This window comes from Mytilus edulis, chromosome 1, assembly GCF_963676685.1.
Source record: "Mytilus edulis chromosome 1, xbMytEdul2.2, whole genome shotgun sequence".
NCBI lineage: Eukaryota > Metazoa > Mollusca > Bivalvia > Mytilida > Mytilidae > Mytilus > Mytilus edulis.
The window spans coordinates 22773348-22789522 of NC_092344.1; the positions used below are offsets into that span (position 1 = coordinate 22773348).

Sequence of the window (16175 nt, forward strand, 5' to 3'; positions counted from 1 at the left end):
ACAAAGTCTCGTATTTGAATTTTTAAAAGAATTTTATTTTATGCAAAAAGTTGCTATACATTTTGAGTTTAATAATAGCTAAAAGATTTACTCTTCAATCTTATTACAATTGTGTTGTTTTCTCCATATATATCCGAAACTATGTCATATGAAATTAAATCAGATTTATTTTTAGAAGAGGGAAGTTTAAATATATAGCTTTTGAAATAATAACACCACATGCACCATGGAAATTATTGCCGATAAGTATGGTGTAAATGATTTTCATAAACATCAAATACAGCAGGCGATGGACGAACTGAATCGTGTAAAAGTAACTGGAAACATGAAGTTTGTACAGGCAAAGAAAGCCATATTAAAACAGAAAGAATCGTTAAAAAGAAAGATAGATGAAAGCGCAGATGAACTTATCGACGTTTTAAACGTTAAATGGACAAATTTTCAAGGTGACCTATCTGAAAATATTGAGAAGCTCAAAGACAATAGTGAACATAACTGTACAGAAGGAGCAGCATGTTTTCAGCAAGATGAGGAACCAAATTCATCTTTGAACGAACTTGCAAAATTAAATCTGAATCAAATTTGTGTTCCAAAGTTTACACCTGTAAAGGAAATAAAAAACAATTTTGGAATAATAGAAGACGTGTATATTGACTACGAAGATAAATATAAAACTAAATTCAAAATACGAAGGCATTACAACACAGGACTGTCTTATATTAACCACATAGCTGTGTGTTCTGACGATTCATTATGGCTCTGCGATACCGTTGACTCAACTGGCATACATAGAATAGATTTTGAAGGAAGTGACCGTAAAAGCGTAGCTAGATTTTTTACAAATGAATTAAAAATAAATGGTATAGCTGTTTTGCCGAATGACGATCTCCTGGTTGCAACTGATGGTTCCGTTATCAAACGTGTGGATTTTAAAACTGGAGACGTGTCAGACACAAACTACAACGTAAGCCCGTTACAAACAAGAGCAGTTTACATTACGCCTATTGGACATGTTCTTGTGGCAGCAATGACGTATGGGACAGCCTTCAAATTTCCTGTTTTGCCGGGACATCGGGTCGTATATGTATTTGACAAACAAGGCGAAAAACTTGCCATGTACGAGTATGATAAGTTCGGAGCCCCTTTATTCAAAATGCCGGACTCCCTCACCAGTACAAATAATGGAAATATTAGTATAGCAGATTTTAATGCAGCTGGGGGTAAAGGAAGGGTAATAGTGATTAATGAAGCAGGGAGCGTTCTAAATGTCTATTCAGGACATCCCGATGTTAGTAAAAAGTTATTAACACCAGTCGGGCTTACAACAACTGAGATGGACACCATTATAGTTTCTGATATGAATAGTCATACTCTGCATATTTTAAATGATATCGGACAGTTATTGACTTACGTAAATACAATGGAAGCCAGATTCCCATACTGTACAACATTTAACACATATGGGAAATTGTATCTCGGATGTTCAGCACCCATAGGACAGTCCGACAAAATCAAACTGTATGAAATAGATTTGTCTAGTTATAAAAAGTGTAAAAGGGAAAATAGACCTTCTGGGTTACCGGACGAACACCAATTAGTATGGAAAGCCAACGGGGTCATAATTCTTAATTCGTAACTTGTAGTTGTGTAATTTCATAATTCGTAATGCGTAAATTGTCAGTTTGTAACTTGTATATTTGTAATTTCAAAATTGTTAATTCGTAAATTGTCAATTTGTAACTTGTAACTGTGTGATTTCAAAACTCTTTATCGGTAAATTGTCAATTTGTATATTTATGTTTTGTAACTTGTAACTTGTCGATTCGTGAAATGTCGATGTGTGAAATGTCAAAGTGTTAAATGTTGTCGTTGACTTATGCTATAAACGATCATTATGACGACAGATGACGCTCGGTACATTTGCGAACTTGTACGACTTTTGCAATAAAAAAATTGTTGTAATATTCTTTGCATGGTACCTATGACGTATTAGAGAAAAATGAAGCAACAAAACAGCTGTTTTATTGCCGTTCTGATACAATGTAAACAAACCCACCAGCACAGAATCAGGACCCATCAGCACCCGCCAGGACCGAATCACCAGCACAGAACGTTCTCTCGCAGGACAACCATACCCACCGTGACATTTAACACTTCGACATTTCACACATCGACATTTCACGAATCTACAAGTTACAAAACATCAATATACAAATTGACAATTTACCGATAAAGAATTTTGAAATCCCACAGTTACAAGATACAAATTGACAATTTACGAATTAACGATTTTGAAATTACAAATATACAAGTTACAAACTGACGATTTACGCAATACGAATTATGAAATTACACAACTACAAGTTACAAATTGACAAGTTACGAATTAAAGAATTTTGACCCCGTTGGCTAACCATATATACGCCACTCCTTGTTGTGATCAGCATATACGCCACTCTTTGGTCACAAATATTTACGCAGGACAGACAATGGTGAATTGAACAGACGGACAGCACTATACTATCATTATTCAGAATAAAGAATAATTTGCACACATGATATTCATGATATTGAATTCTTTGTAATACTATTTCAATTAATTATTGAAAACCTCGAAGAGTATACATATTAAATTATTGATCATTTGAAGTTAAAATATTCTAAACAAACTTATTTTGTTAATAAGGAAAACATAACATAACATAAGATGTCTAAAATTTGAACAAAGCAATGTACTAAGATATTATATATTTATTATTTAAGCTACTAAAGTAATTCATTATACAGGCAAAGTTGACCTTAGATGATTTTTATACGACCGCAAAAATTTTAATTTTTCGTCGTATATTGCTATCACGTTGGCGTCGTCGTCGTCGTCGTCGTCGTCGTCCGAATACTTTTAGTTTTCGCACTCTAACTTTAGTAAAAGTGAATTGAAATCAATGAAATTTTAACACAAGGTTTATGACCACAAAAGGAAGGTTGGGATTGATTTTGGGAGTTTTGGTCCCAACATTTTAGGAATTAGGGGCCAAAAAGGGCCCAAATAAGCATTTTCTTGGTTTTCGCACTATAACTTTAGTTTAAGTGAATAGAAATCTATGAAATTTTGACACAAGGTTTATGACCACAAAAGGAAGGTTGGGATTGATTTTGGGAGTTTTGGTTCCTACAGTTTAGGAATTAGAGGCCAAAAAAGGGCACAAATAAGCATTATTCTTGGTTTTCGCACAATAACTTTAGTATAAGTAAATAGAAATCTATGAAATTTAAACACAAGGTTTATGACCATAAAGGGAAGGTTGGGTTTGATTTTGGGAGTTTTGGTCCCATCTGTTTAGGAATAAGGGGCCCAAAGGGTCCAAAATTGAACTTTGTTTGATTTCATCAAAAATTGAATAATTGGGGTTCTTTGATATGCCGAATCTAACTGTGTATGTAGATTCTTAATTTTTGGTCCTGTTTTCAAATTGGTCTACATTAAGGTCCAAAGGGTCCAAAATTAAAGTTTGATTTTAACAAAAATTGAATTCTTGGGCTTTTTTTATATGCTGAATCTAAACATGTACTTAGATTTTTGATTATGGGCCCAGTTTTCAAGTTGGTTCAAATCAGGATCCAAAATTATTATAATAAGTTTTGTGCAATAGCAAGAAATTTTCAATTGCACAGTATTCAGCAATAGCAAGAAATCTTCAATTGCACAGTATTGTGCAATAGCAAATATTTTCAATTACTCAGTATTGCGCAATAGCAAGAAATATCTAATTGCAATTTCAATTGGAATTATCTTTCTTTGTCCAGAATAGTAGTTGAATCAACTTAAATCTTTGTTTTATACAATACAGATATATAATTAATATTTCAATTGGAGTTATCTTTCTTTGTCCAGAATAGTAGTTGAATCAACTTAAATCATTGTTTTATACAATATACAATGTATATTCACTTTTTCTACCAACTGATAAATTAAAACAATCTTTACCATTCAGTGATAACAAGCACTTTATTTTACATTTTAATATTTTATGATGTGTTTAAATGAGTAGTTATTGTTGCAAACTCCATTAGTAATTTGAATTGAGATCAGTTTTGGAAAAAGGGAAAGGGGGATGTGAAAACTTGTTAAATTTTTCTCATTTCAGATTTCATAAATAAAAAGAAAATTTCTTCAAACATTTTTTTGAGAGGATTAATATTCAACGGCATAGTCAATTTCTCAAAGGCAAAAAAAATATTTTAAGTTCATTAGACCACATTCATTCTGTGTCAGAAACCTATGCTGTGTCAACTATTTAATCACAATCCAAATTTAGAGCTGAATCCAGCTTGAATGTTGTGTCCATACTTGCCCCAACCGTTCAGGGTTCAACCTCTGCGGTCGTATAAACCGTATATGCAGTAATATAAACACATTATTACACGAAGAGTTACAGGTCTTGCGCCTAAATAAATTATTTATTTCTTTTTTTTATTGTAAATTGTATAAGTTGCAGCCTCCGTGTCATTGTTTCAATTCATATTGATATAAGTTTTAAACAACACGTACTCTTTTTTACCAAAAGATTTCGAAAACCAAGTTCTTATTAGGATCGATTTTCTGCCAACTTTCTATAATAACTTTAGCGGATTATGTTTTTTTGTAAAACGAAAACGAAAACATCTTAAAACAATCTATTTGAATTGAGATCAGTTTTGGAAAAAGGGAAAGGGGGATGTGAAAACAAAAGGGGGTGGGGGGTTAAATTTTTCTCATTTCAGATTTCATAAATAAAAAGAAAATTTCTTCAAACATTTTTTTGAGAGGATTAATATTCAACGGCATAGTCAATTTCTCAAAGGCAAAAAAAATATTTTAAGTTCATTAGACCACATTCATTCTGTGTCAGAAACCTATGCTGTGTCAACTATTTAATCACAATCCAAATTTAGAGCTGAATCCAGCTTGAATGTTGTGTCCATACTTGCCCCAACCGTTCAGGGTTCAACCTCTGCGGTCGTATAAAGCTGCGCCCTGCGGAGCATCTGGTTGCTTTTATGTTTATGTCTTTTTTGGTTAAATAGCACCCCACGTATACAGGTATTTTTTATATCCATCCTTGTACATATTTGGTTTGAGGATACCTATTGACCCTGCTGACTTGATTTTGTTAGGGTAACGCGTTTTTATGCCCCCGCCGTAGCGGAGGGGGCATTAAGTTTTACCCTTGTCCAACATACGTCCCATGCACAGTTTGTTTCCGTTCTCTACTTTATATTGCCTCAACCAATTGGTATGAAACTTATACACAATGCTTGTTACCACTAAATACAGACCCGGTTTGAATTTTGGTGACGTCACTTTTACCATTTTAGAGTAATGCCCTTTGACAAATGGAAAAATTGCTAAATTTTTCGTTTCCGTTCTCTTATTTTTCAACACTACACACACATTAACCTAAGACAGCGATATAGTCCCAAGAGTTCTGCTCGAAGTTTGATACGGTGTGTGATATTGAAAAAGCCATATCACATACACTTTATTATAAATACAGATTTTTCGAGTGAAATAACAGCATACAGATAAAGTTTTTGTTAAGTCTTTATATCGATAGGTTATTGTTGTCCAGTGGCACGTATTTGATAATATTTCAGTAGGAGAAAAACATTATCACTCAGTAACTACAAAAGGTTAGTCCTGGTAAAGGGTCGATTGGGAGTAGGGGCGATAAATTTGGAATGTCACTTAAAAATGAGGATATAGTGGGATAGATTTCTGGTCGCAAAACTTCTCGCCCTAAGTATTGTGAAACCGTATATGCAGTAATATAAACACATTATTACACGAAGAGTTACAGGTCTTGCGCCTAAATAAATTATTTATTTCTTTTTTTTATTGTAAATTGTATAAGTTGCAGCCTCCGTGTCATTGTTTCAATTCATATTGATATAAGTTTTAAACAACACGTACTCTTTTTTACCAAAAGATTTCGAAAACCAAGTTCTTATTAGGATCGATTTTCTGCCAACTTTCTATAATAACTTTAGCGGATTATGTTTTTTTGTAAAACGAAAACGAAAACATCTTAAAACAATCTATATATTTAATCCATAAACATAACAATGATTAAAATAATCAGCTGTATATAACATTCAAGATTTGAAAAGAAATTGTAAACATTCAACTAAAAAAATCCCCCTAAACGTATGCCAGTAGGAGACCATATTCGATTTGAAAACGGCCAAGATAAGAAAAAAATTCAATATAGACAAATTGGATTTTAAATCAAATTAAGTACAATTGTATCTAAGTTGATGTCGCCTATTACAATACAAAGAAAGTAGCGTGAAAGTAGAAGAACAATTAAATATTTATGAACTGGATAAGAATAACGTGTTAACAATTATCTATTATTCTTTTTTATGGATCAGCTTTTATGAAACTTATGATGAGTGATTTTATTTCAGAAATAATTAAACATTATGTCATAACGACATTTTGAACTTCCTTTGGATATGTGTTATAACTCTGTTTAAAAAACTTTGAAATTGGTATAAACAATGCTATTTTAATTACTCCTTATTCTTTACCATTTATTCCGTTAGAATCAAATACTGTAATATTGTATGCTACTAGATTGAAGGATGTAATATCAGCAGTTGCTGACGTAAATTTTTAAGCTTGCTTTGAGTACCTAACATTCTTCCATTTGTATTTTTGTCCATCTGATGAGCTAAGCATTTTTCAACTGATTTTTATAGTTCGTTCTTATGTTGTACTGTTATACCACTGTCCCAGGTTAGGGGAGGGTTGGGATCCCATTAACATGTTTAACTCCGCCACATTATTTATGTATGTGCCTGTCCGAAGTCAGGAGCCTGTAATTCAGTGGTTGTCGTTTGTGTATGTGTTAGTTATTTGTTTTTCGTGCATTTTTTTAGTTTTCTCGTTTGAATTGTTTTACATTGTCATATCGGGGCCTTTTATAGCTGACTGTGCGATATGGGCTTTGCTCATTGTTGAAGGCCGTACGGTGACCTATAGTTGTTAATGTCTGTGTCATTTTGGTCTCTTGTGGACAGTTGTATCATTGGAAATCATACCACATCTTCTTTTTCATATTAGCACAGTTTTACCTATTGTGCTTTTGTTGTTCTTACTGTTTTTGTCCTAAACTAGCTGGGTTTTTTTTCTGAACCAAACAGAGATCTATACATTACAAAAGTATCGCCTGCTTTACGGACTATAATTGATTAATGGGTGATAGTATTGAAGATACAGTTGGACTAAACTCAACATCATCAATTATCCATGATAATGGGGACAAGGTCAGATAAACCATACCACACGGACATGTACACCATTTACAATCGTTCTCTACACTATGCATATAGAATTGGCCTATTGCTTATAGTATACGAGAAACAAACCAAAACCTGAAAGCTTTATATTGACAAATTGACCATGAATATGAGGTCAAGGGCATTTAATGTATGACAGACATGTACACCTTACAATCATTCCATGCATCAAATATGGTTGACCTATAGTTTTTAATGTCTGTGTCATTTTGGTCTCTTGTGGACAGTTGTCTCACTGGCAATCATACCACATCTTCTTTTTTATATTGACCTATTACTCAAAGTATCTAATAAACATATTAAACTGGGAAAACTTAATATTGACCTATAAACCATGAAAAAGATGTCAAGTTCAGATGAAAGATGCCAAACAGGCATGTTCCCCTTACAATCATTTCATGCCTCAAATATAGTTGACCTACTACTTATAGGATTCGAGAAAGGGGCATAATCACGTAACTTTAACCTTGCTCACTTATCCATGAACTGAGGTTGAGATCATGTGAACCCTGTCTGACAGAAATGTAAACTTTGAATCCATATCCCAAATATAGTTATCCTATCAATTAAATACTAGTAAGAAAGAACTTCATATGATAAAAAACGACATATTCTTTAATCAGTCGCTAAAGAATGTAAATGAGGTCAAAACAATAGACATATGACAGAAGGAATGTATACACGGTACGAAGCCTTTATGTGGTTTTCTCTCTGTATACAAATAGAAAATATTGCATCCTCCTACTAATTGTAATCCTTAAATCTTGCTTTCTGAGGTGAAAGTCGCAGGCGAGAAAAAAACCTAGTTCAACTCCATCACATGTTTTAATTTGTCTGTTCCCTAAGAGAGGAAACAGGTCAATTGTTGTCTTTATATATAGTCTTATGATAGATTGTTGTCTTTATATATATAGTCTTATGATAGATTGGTGTCTTTATATATAGTCTTATGATAGATTGGTGTCTTTATATATAGTCTTATGATAGATTGGTGTCTTTATATATAGTCTTATGATAGATTGGTTTGTTGTCTTTATATATAGTCTTATGATAGATTGGTTTGTTGTCTTTATATATAGTCTTATGATAGATTGGTTTGTTGTCTTTATATATAGTCTTATGATAGATTGGTTTGTTGTCTTTATATATAGTCTTATGATAGATTGGTTTGCGAAACTTCCAGTGCCAAATTATATCTTGCTGGTTTTTTTTCCTTTAGTGAAATTGGTATTACAGCAGACCTTTGAATTTATGCTTTGATAAGTATCTTTGCAATTAATGTTTTGCTGTTGATGTCAGCATAATTTAGAAAAGCAGCTTCCAAGTGACGAGTGTCGTTGTTTTGGTTTAATCTTGACTGAATTTTATCAAGTGAATTCCTTTTAAATAATGCAATAAAAGCTTATTTCCAGTCAAAAATATCTGAAATCTTCTATCAAGATTTAAATTTCAAGATAATGAGGAATTTAAGCGTGTCTCTTTAGCACCAAAAAGTTGAAAACAGTATGCAAATGTATTTAAACTGTAATCACGACTAAACAAAGCCTTTTGTGATTAATTTATCAATATAGAAAACAATTGCAACAAATAAAATGCAAAATAGAAATGTATACACAGATAACATTGATTTAAATGTAGCATATGTCATACGAAAACAATCGTAATTTTATATTCGCTGTAAAAAGCAAATGTTTTGTATCGTGTTCTTCATTATAAGCAGTGATTGACCCAGGACATTTCCATCTAAACATACAGGTCACTTTATACACAAAGAAACAAAATCAATCTGGGTGTATTCTTTACGTGTATGTTGAAAATGACTATTGTCGCTTTAAAGTTGTACTTAAGTTGTTGTCACCTGTTACCATGGTTATTGTTATGTTTCAATTGTTGGTAATTCTGTTGAAGTACTAGAACTGACAGTAAAAGATGATGGAAATTTCTTACTTTTCTCTTTTCGCCAATCTGGCTGATACTGATCGCAATATATTTTGAATAATGTCGTCATGTCTGGGACAACCAAGGACTTGCTTCTTTTATTTAGCGCCAACAATTTTGCCGTTGAAGGATGCAGTCGTTTTGCGCGATGAGATCTGAGAGAGTGTGGTCGATGCACCATTTCGTAATCTTCTATTTCGCGCATGAGCATTCGACGAGCATCTCTACCTTGAATAAATGCTTCATCTGACAATCGGTCATTCAATGATGCCATGAACGTGTGCCCAAATCGGACAGGTGACGACATGGGTAAAGCAAGATGCTTCACGTGCTGGCAAGGAGGAACCAGGGGCTGGGAATACATTGTAGATTCTCTAGAAAAAGACAAAGCCGATAAAGTTGGAGCACTCGCAGAGACGGGATACCGTCTATGCTCAAAGCCTCTATTTATTTCTGCACTCTTTTGAACCCAATCTGAAGCATTTAAGTATACTTCGTTGTCTCTAAGTGTCGGACAAGCCCTGCCCTTTACCAGTAATTGATACGCAGACGCATAATGTCCATTTTTACAAGCTAACAACAAAGCCGTATAGCCAAGATTGTTGCGTGTATCAATATCTAATCCAAATTTGACAAAGCAGTCCGTAAGAGCTTGGACAACTTTAGGATTTTTGCTTGCTGTAGCATGATGTAGAGGTGTATCACCGTCGTTGTCTCCCTCGTTGATGTCTATTACATCTTCTCTAATTAAACACTGCACTATCAAGTGACGACCGTTCATACAGGCATAGCTCAAAGCCGTTCGGCCATATACGTCCCGTAAGTTCAGAAATGCTCCAGCTTGTATTAAAATCTTTGCCATTCTATACCCGTATTCTTCATCCACCATACATGCCAACATTAATGGAGTCCTCCCATTTAAGTCTTTACTGTCCATGTTTGAATTATGTTTAGCTACCAGTAACCGGACCTGATGAAGTCTACAGTCTAGCACGGCCTGGTGAAGAGCGGTTTTAACCAATCTCCTTGTCGCCGATGGCGGCGATATTTGTACTTGACTTGACATTGCACTCATCTAAAAAATAATGAAATAATGGAACAGAATTTCCAAGAAACCCTTATAAAACTCTGAAGGCATGTTTTATTTACCAAATGTCTATGAAAGGTGTATTATAATATGAAAACATGTATGACATTCATCGTATGTGCAGTAGTTTCATATGTTATCTTTCTTTTTTGGGAGTTTAATTTCCAGAGTAGACGGAACATATCCTTAAATAAGATAATGATAAAAATATTGTGACACGAAAAAAGGTAGAACGACTGATTCACGTCAAAGTTGAAAGGATTTTTTGTAAGGCGATACTATAAGAATTATTTCAGCAAAATCTTCAAATTTTAACCTGACAATTTGGTTTCAACGCTGACTACTTCCTTTCTCAGTAGCTCGAACTCTACGAAAGAAATTGCACTCTACCTTAGTTATACCGTGTTTCTGTCGTACTTTCAAATTTCAAGTCTCTTTCAGTTTCTTTACATGTCATAATATTTCAATTAAGGTTAACAACAGTATTGAAATTACTTCTGTAATGTATGGAGACTTCGGTTGTCCCGTGGGGTAGTTGTAAGATCTTTAACTGTTTGCGGTTTTCTTAAAACAGTGTCGTCATAAATAATGTTGTTTTTATGTAATCAATGAACAAATTACATGCATTTAGTGAAATATACAATAAACAATACAGAAAACTAACCTCCTATGAGTTAAATATTCAATCCTTTAAAAAATCAACAATACTTCTTTACTTCACGAAACATTGAATAACTTATGTGTTAATCCCATAACGGTTAATCTGCATATTTATAATCCAGTTTTATTAAATCTGTTATTAATTTCACATGGATTTGCAGTTAATACACATTGAATTGAATTGCAGTCTTCACTTCCGATTGGCTTGCGTTGCCATGGTCCTGAAACAAGAACCCCAGTGTCCAAATAAAGGTAAAGTTCGATTATAATTCCCCACTTGGACGATTTGTTCGAATATTGAATTTCTAACCTATGACTTGTTATTAAAAGACTGATCAGTTAACAAAGCAGATACAGTTCAAATGCAATGAAGTGATACTTAGCGTAGAAGAACAAGTTATAGATTATTTATATCGCGAACTGATAGCCCGTAAACTGTTTATAAAAGGACAACAGAATAAGGCAACATTGTGTCAAGAGGATTGTATCATTGTTAAGATAAAAAGCAGCTATTCACAAATCTTGCATGTAATTTAAATTTTAAGAAGTATATTATTATTTTTTTCACTGTGCAAATTGATTTAAATCTTTAACAAATTCAATCTACTTCAAACCACTTTAATATTTTGACGCGAAATTGAGATGTCAATGTTTATTTGGGTAATGGTTCGATTTGATTGTGTTTTTTTCGAATGTTTTTCTTTTGATAATGGACCATGCCATTTACTTATCAAACTTAATAAAACAATTTAATTTATTGTAATTATTTCGATATTGTTATGCTCAACTGCCACAGGGTCCTTCTGATAGGCCAATGATTAAATGGTATATTGTGATATTAAAATTTCCCTGTTTATGCTAACAGTTCGCCGACTCAAGCCGGGAGAATAAGGGGAGGATTTCTACCACCAACATATACTATTCAAACTACTGGACTTTCAAAAATTATTGATCTGAAGCGAACAACTCAACTAATAGTATCGGTGACTGCTCAACGTCGCGTTAGCGCACATACAGGCTCTAAAATGTATTAAAATAATCTATGCATATTTAAGAGTGGACATGCTTATATTTTCATCCTTCCAAAATAACTATCGTTACTAACGTGATATAATTCTCAGACACATTACCATGTAGTACGAGAGGCTACATGCCGCGGAAACACAAGCGTAACACTATACTAGTATCGCGAACTGTTCAGCTTGAACATCATAGTCAAGAGTTCATGAAGAGTTTAGTGTCAAAGATAGAGAAATTAATACCGACCAAATATATTCGACCAATTAAATTATAGACTGTGGTGTCCGTTAAACAAGCAAATATTCGCATGAATTCGTCGCAAGCGAGACAAAAATCAATTCTTTAACAAAAGTGAGACAAACAAATTAAACGAAATGAAAATGGACAATTTATTCAGTCTGTCACAAATATTTAAACTGTGTACTTTAATTTACTTTAGAATTTAAATAGGAGACGATTTATAAAGCTTAATTGTTATGAAATGTCGTTAAAAGCAATTAAAAGCAATTAAAGGTATGTGGATATGGTTTATTCCCGATTGTCCCACTTTTTAAAATTTTAGAGTTCTGATTGTCCCACATGAAAAGTTCTGATTGTCCCACATTATTTTATGTAGTAAAATGTTCTTAGATAAACAAGGTAACTGTTGTTTGTTTTGCTAAATAAACAAGAATTAATTATTGCACATTTAATATTAATTTTTATAAAAGTATAAAAAAATGTTTTTTTAAGGTAGATGGGGTGTCTAAATTATAATACATAGAATTTAGATTATGCATGGAAAACCCAATTTTCTGCAATAAAGCGTAAACTACACCATATAATTTTGAGATAACATATGAGAAGATAGTTTTTATAGTATGCTTTCAGTTAAGAAAAAGAAAACATGGGGTCACCGAACCCGTTTTCTTGCTACATTATAAAATAGGTAAATTCCTAACACATTCTATTGTAAAAGTACCTTAATCTGAATTATCTGCCCTTACATTTGAGGTGCCTCCCCTTTTGTGGCAAAATTGGAAAAAAATTAATCAAACATAAGTTTTCTGTTTTTTGTAAAATACAACCATAAATATGATCATATTGAAATGAAAGTTCTCACACATGAATTACCTATACTCCTTTGAGTTGAGTTGAGATCTCACAAACATGTTTAACCCCGCCGCATTTTTGCGCCTGTCCCAAGTCAGGAGCCTCTGGCCTTTGTTAGTTTTGTATTATTTTAATTTTAGTTTCTTGTGTACTATTTTGGAATTAGTATGGCGTTCATTATCACTGAACTAGTATATATTTGTTTAGGGGCCAGCTGAAGGACGCCTCCGGGTGCGGGAATTTCTCACTACATTGAAGACCTGTTGGTGACCTTCTGCTGTTGTGTTTTTTTCTATGGTCGGGTTGTTATCTCTTTGACACATTCCCCATTTCCATTCTCAATTTTATCCTCTAAAAATTTGCACATTCTATTAAAGATCTAGACCTTGTTCTCTGGTATTTCCATATCCAAGATGGAGGAAGACACCCTATCTACCTTAAATCCCTCATTAGATTGATACACTTTTGATTAAAAAAATATAATATTTCTGATTTATGAAATAGATCTTTAAAGGTCTTGAATTAAACTTTTTTTCTGAACCTGATTTTTGGGTTTATATATGACTCTAGAAAATTAATTGGTGACGAAAATCATATGGTGGTGCACTTATTTTTGCTACAGTCATTTGAAAGTACTCAATTCTGATGATTTTCTCAGTTTTCATCAAATTTTATCCATTTTTGGGCTATTATCATAAAAAAAATCACAGTTTCACAATTAAACTTTATTTTTTTTTCATATTGTCAATAAAGATAGAGTGGACCAATCTGAATAGATCTAACTTCAAAAAAAAACTAGAAGTAGGTGTTAATATATGAAAGATGTGGTATGATTGTCAATGAGACAACTCTCCCAAAGAGACCAATTGACACAGAAATTAACAACTATAGGTCAGCATACGGCCTTCAACAATGAGCAAATCCCATACCACATAGCTACAAAAGGCCCCACAATGACTAATGTAAAACGAGAAAACTAATGGCATAATTCATGTACAAATTAATGAACGAAAAACAAATATGTTACACGGCAACAAACGACAACCACTGACTTACAGGCTCCTGGCTTGGGACATCACCACAACAAAGACACTAAGTACAGATCTGAGAGTACTCGCAGTACTGACTGCTAGTTCAAAGCCAATAAAAAATAATTAAAAAAAATTTATGCATCTTAGACCAAAAAAAAATGAAATTTTTTAAAAGACTTCATATTATAATATATGATACTTCAATTGTACCTACTATGAGCAAAATAAACTATGTAAATATTATTATTTGTTCTTATTTTGTTCATATTTTACAAGTTACATTGATTAGTAACCTTTGATTAACTGCAACACGCTATAAAAACAAATTAATCATTATAAAAACAGTTCCCAATTGTCCCACATTTAAACTTCCCAATTGTCCCACAAACATATTCCCAATTGTCCCACAAAATTTCATTACCTTTTTACCTGTAATTTCAAAAAGTGGGACAATCGGGAAGACACCGTGGATATTAGACTTGAACCTTTAATACATTAATTGGTGTTAATTTCATATATACTAGTATCAGCGGCGCACATTACGAGTGAAACGGAAACTTTTTTTTTTTAATTTCCTTAATTCACAAGATGGTGTTAATTTCAAATAAACTAGTATATCAGCGGCACACATTACGCGTGAAACGGAAACATTTTCCTTTTTAATTAATTTTCCTTAAATCACAAGATGGTGTTAATTTCAAATATATACTAGAATCAGCGGCACACATTACGCGTGAAATGACATTTTTTTTTAATTTCCTTAATTCACAAGATGGTGTTAATTACAAATAAACTAGTATCAGCGGCACACATAACGCGTGAAATGACATTTTTTTTTTAATTTCCTTAATTCACAAGATGGTGTTAATTACAAATATACTAGTTTCAGCGGCACACATTACGCGTGAAACGGAAACATTTTCTTTCTTAATTTCCTTAATTCACAAGATAATGTGAATTACAAATGTACTAGTATCAGCGGTACACATTACGCGTGAAATGGCAACATTTTTCTTTTTAATTTCCTTAATTCACAAAATTGATCGATTAATTTGAGAGAATAAAAGTTTGTGAAATCTATAAAGAAAATTATGACATTCTTCGATTATTACCGCCCATCATAAGTGCGAATGCCTTGGAATGATATAATATTCTGTTTAGTTATTTATTATTCATGCCATCTTTCAAAGTCAGGGTACTTGACATATCTTTATGAATTTGACTGTAACGCTACTTTAATATTGAGAAAGCGCTAAACGTTCGATCTCTTCTTCAAGCAGGAGTTGTGGAAGTTTTGAAAAAAAACCCATTTCAGTGCACCAACTATCTATATTTGAACCATCAGGGTAATAAACGCAATATTATTGGAAGTCAAAAAAGAAAACTATTGTTCAAAACTCCTCAAATTTTGATGTGCTTAAAAAAAATGAAACAAAAATTTAAATCACATTGATCAAAATTGCAGGAAAGTTCAATAAAATGACAATTTCTATACAGATTTACAACTTAAACACTCACCGTTTCAACATGCTTTCTAACCCCACTGTCGTTCAAGTAATACTAAATTTAGATAAATACTACATATGTGGTCGTAAACCGACTTTTAAATCTTTTCATCATTTGATTAAATAGAAGTGAAGTCAGTAAAATCCTAACAATTCAATAATTATACAAATCGTAACAGATTTATCTACTAAAGCACCGGGAGAGGGTCTACTAGAGATTTATAACAAAAGACAGTTATTCAATAATTTCATATCAAACCTAGGGAATCAATGTTTTTGAACTTGATAAACATTGCACGGATATTATATACAAAACTTCTACAATGATTTAATCGTTAATCAAGAGGAAAAAAAAACTTTAAAGAAAAGATATGATAGCAGAGGTGTCAATTCGGTGTAAAGTTATGACTTATTAAACTTCGCAAAATTATATAAGGATTACCTCCATATTAAATGATGTTATACAATTTTATTATCTCCCAAAAGAGAATTACCATTCAT

The 16175-nt window shown here is 32.8% G+C and overlaps 2 protein-coding genes across 4 annotated transcripts; one reads left to right on the plus strand and one right to left on the minus strand.

Annotated features, from left to right (window-relative positions):
* Positions 1 to 173: 173 nt before the first annotated feature.
* Positions 174 to 2559, plus strand: LOC139528263 (uncharacterized). Its single transcript, XM_071324162.1, has one exon. The coding sequence runs from the start codon at positions 227 to 229 to the stop codon at positions 1634 to 1636; it is 1410 nt and encodes a 469-aa protein (XP_071180263.1). The 5' UTR covers positions 174 to 226; the 3' UTR covers positions 1637 to 2559.
* Positions 2560 to 8884: 6325 nt separating this feature from the next.
* Positions 8885 to 15778, minus strand: LOC139527779 (uncharacterized). 3 transcript variants are annotated; one of them, XM_071323464.1, is made up of 2 exons: positions 15688 to 15778; positions 8885 to 10354 (listed from the first exon to the last, which is right to left on the minus strand). In XM_071323464.1, the coding sequence occupies exon 2, from the start codon at positions 10352 to 10354 to the stop codon at positions 9218 to 9220; it is 1137 nt and encodes a 378-aa protein (XP_071179565.1). In that variant the 5' UTR covers positions 15688 to 15778; the 3' UTR covers positions 8885 to 9217. The 3 variants fall into 3 exon arrangements, with proteins under 3 accessions (XP_071179565.1, XP_071179556.1, XP_071179572.1); XM_071323455.1 differs by lacking the exon at positions 15688 to 15778 and adding an exon at positions 11031 to 11321; XM_071323471.1 differs by lacking the exon at positions 15688 to 15778 and adding an exon at positions 10757 to 10919.
* Positions 15779 to 16175: the final 397 nt, after the last annotated feature.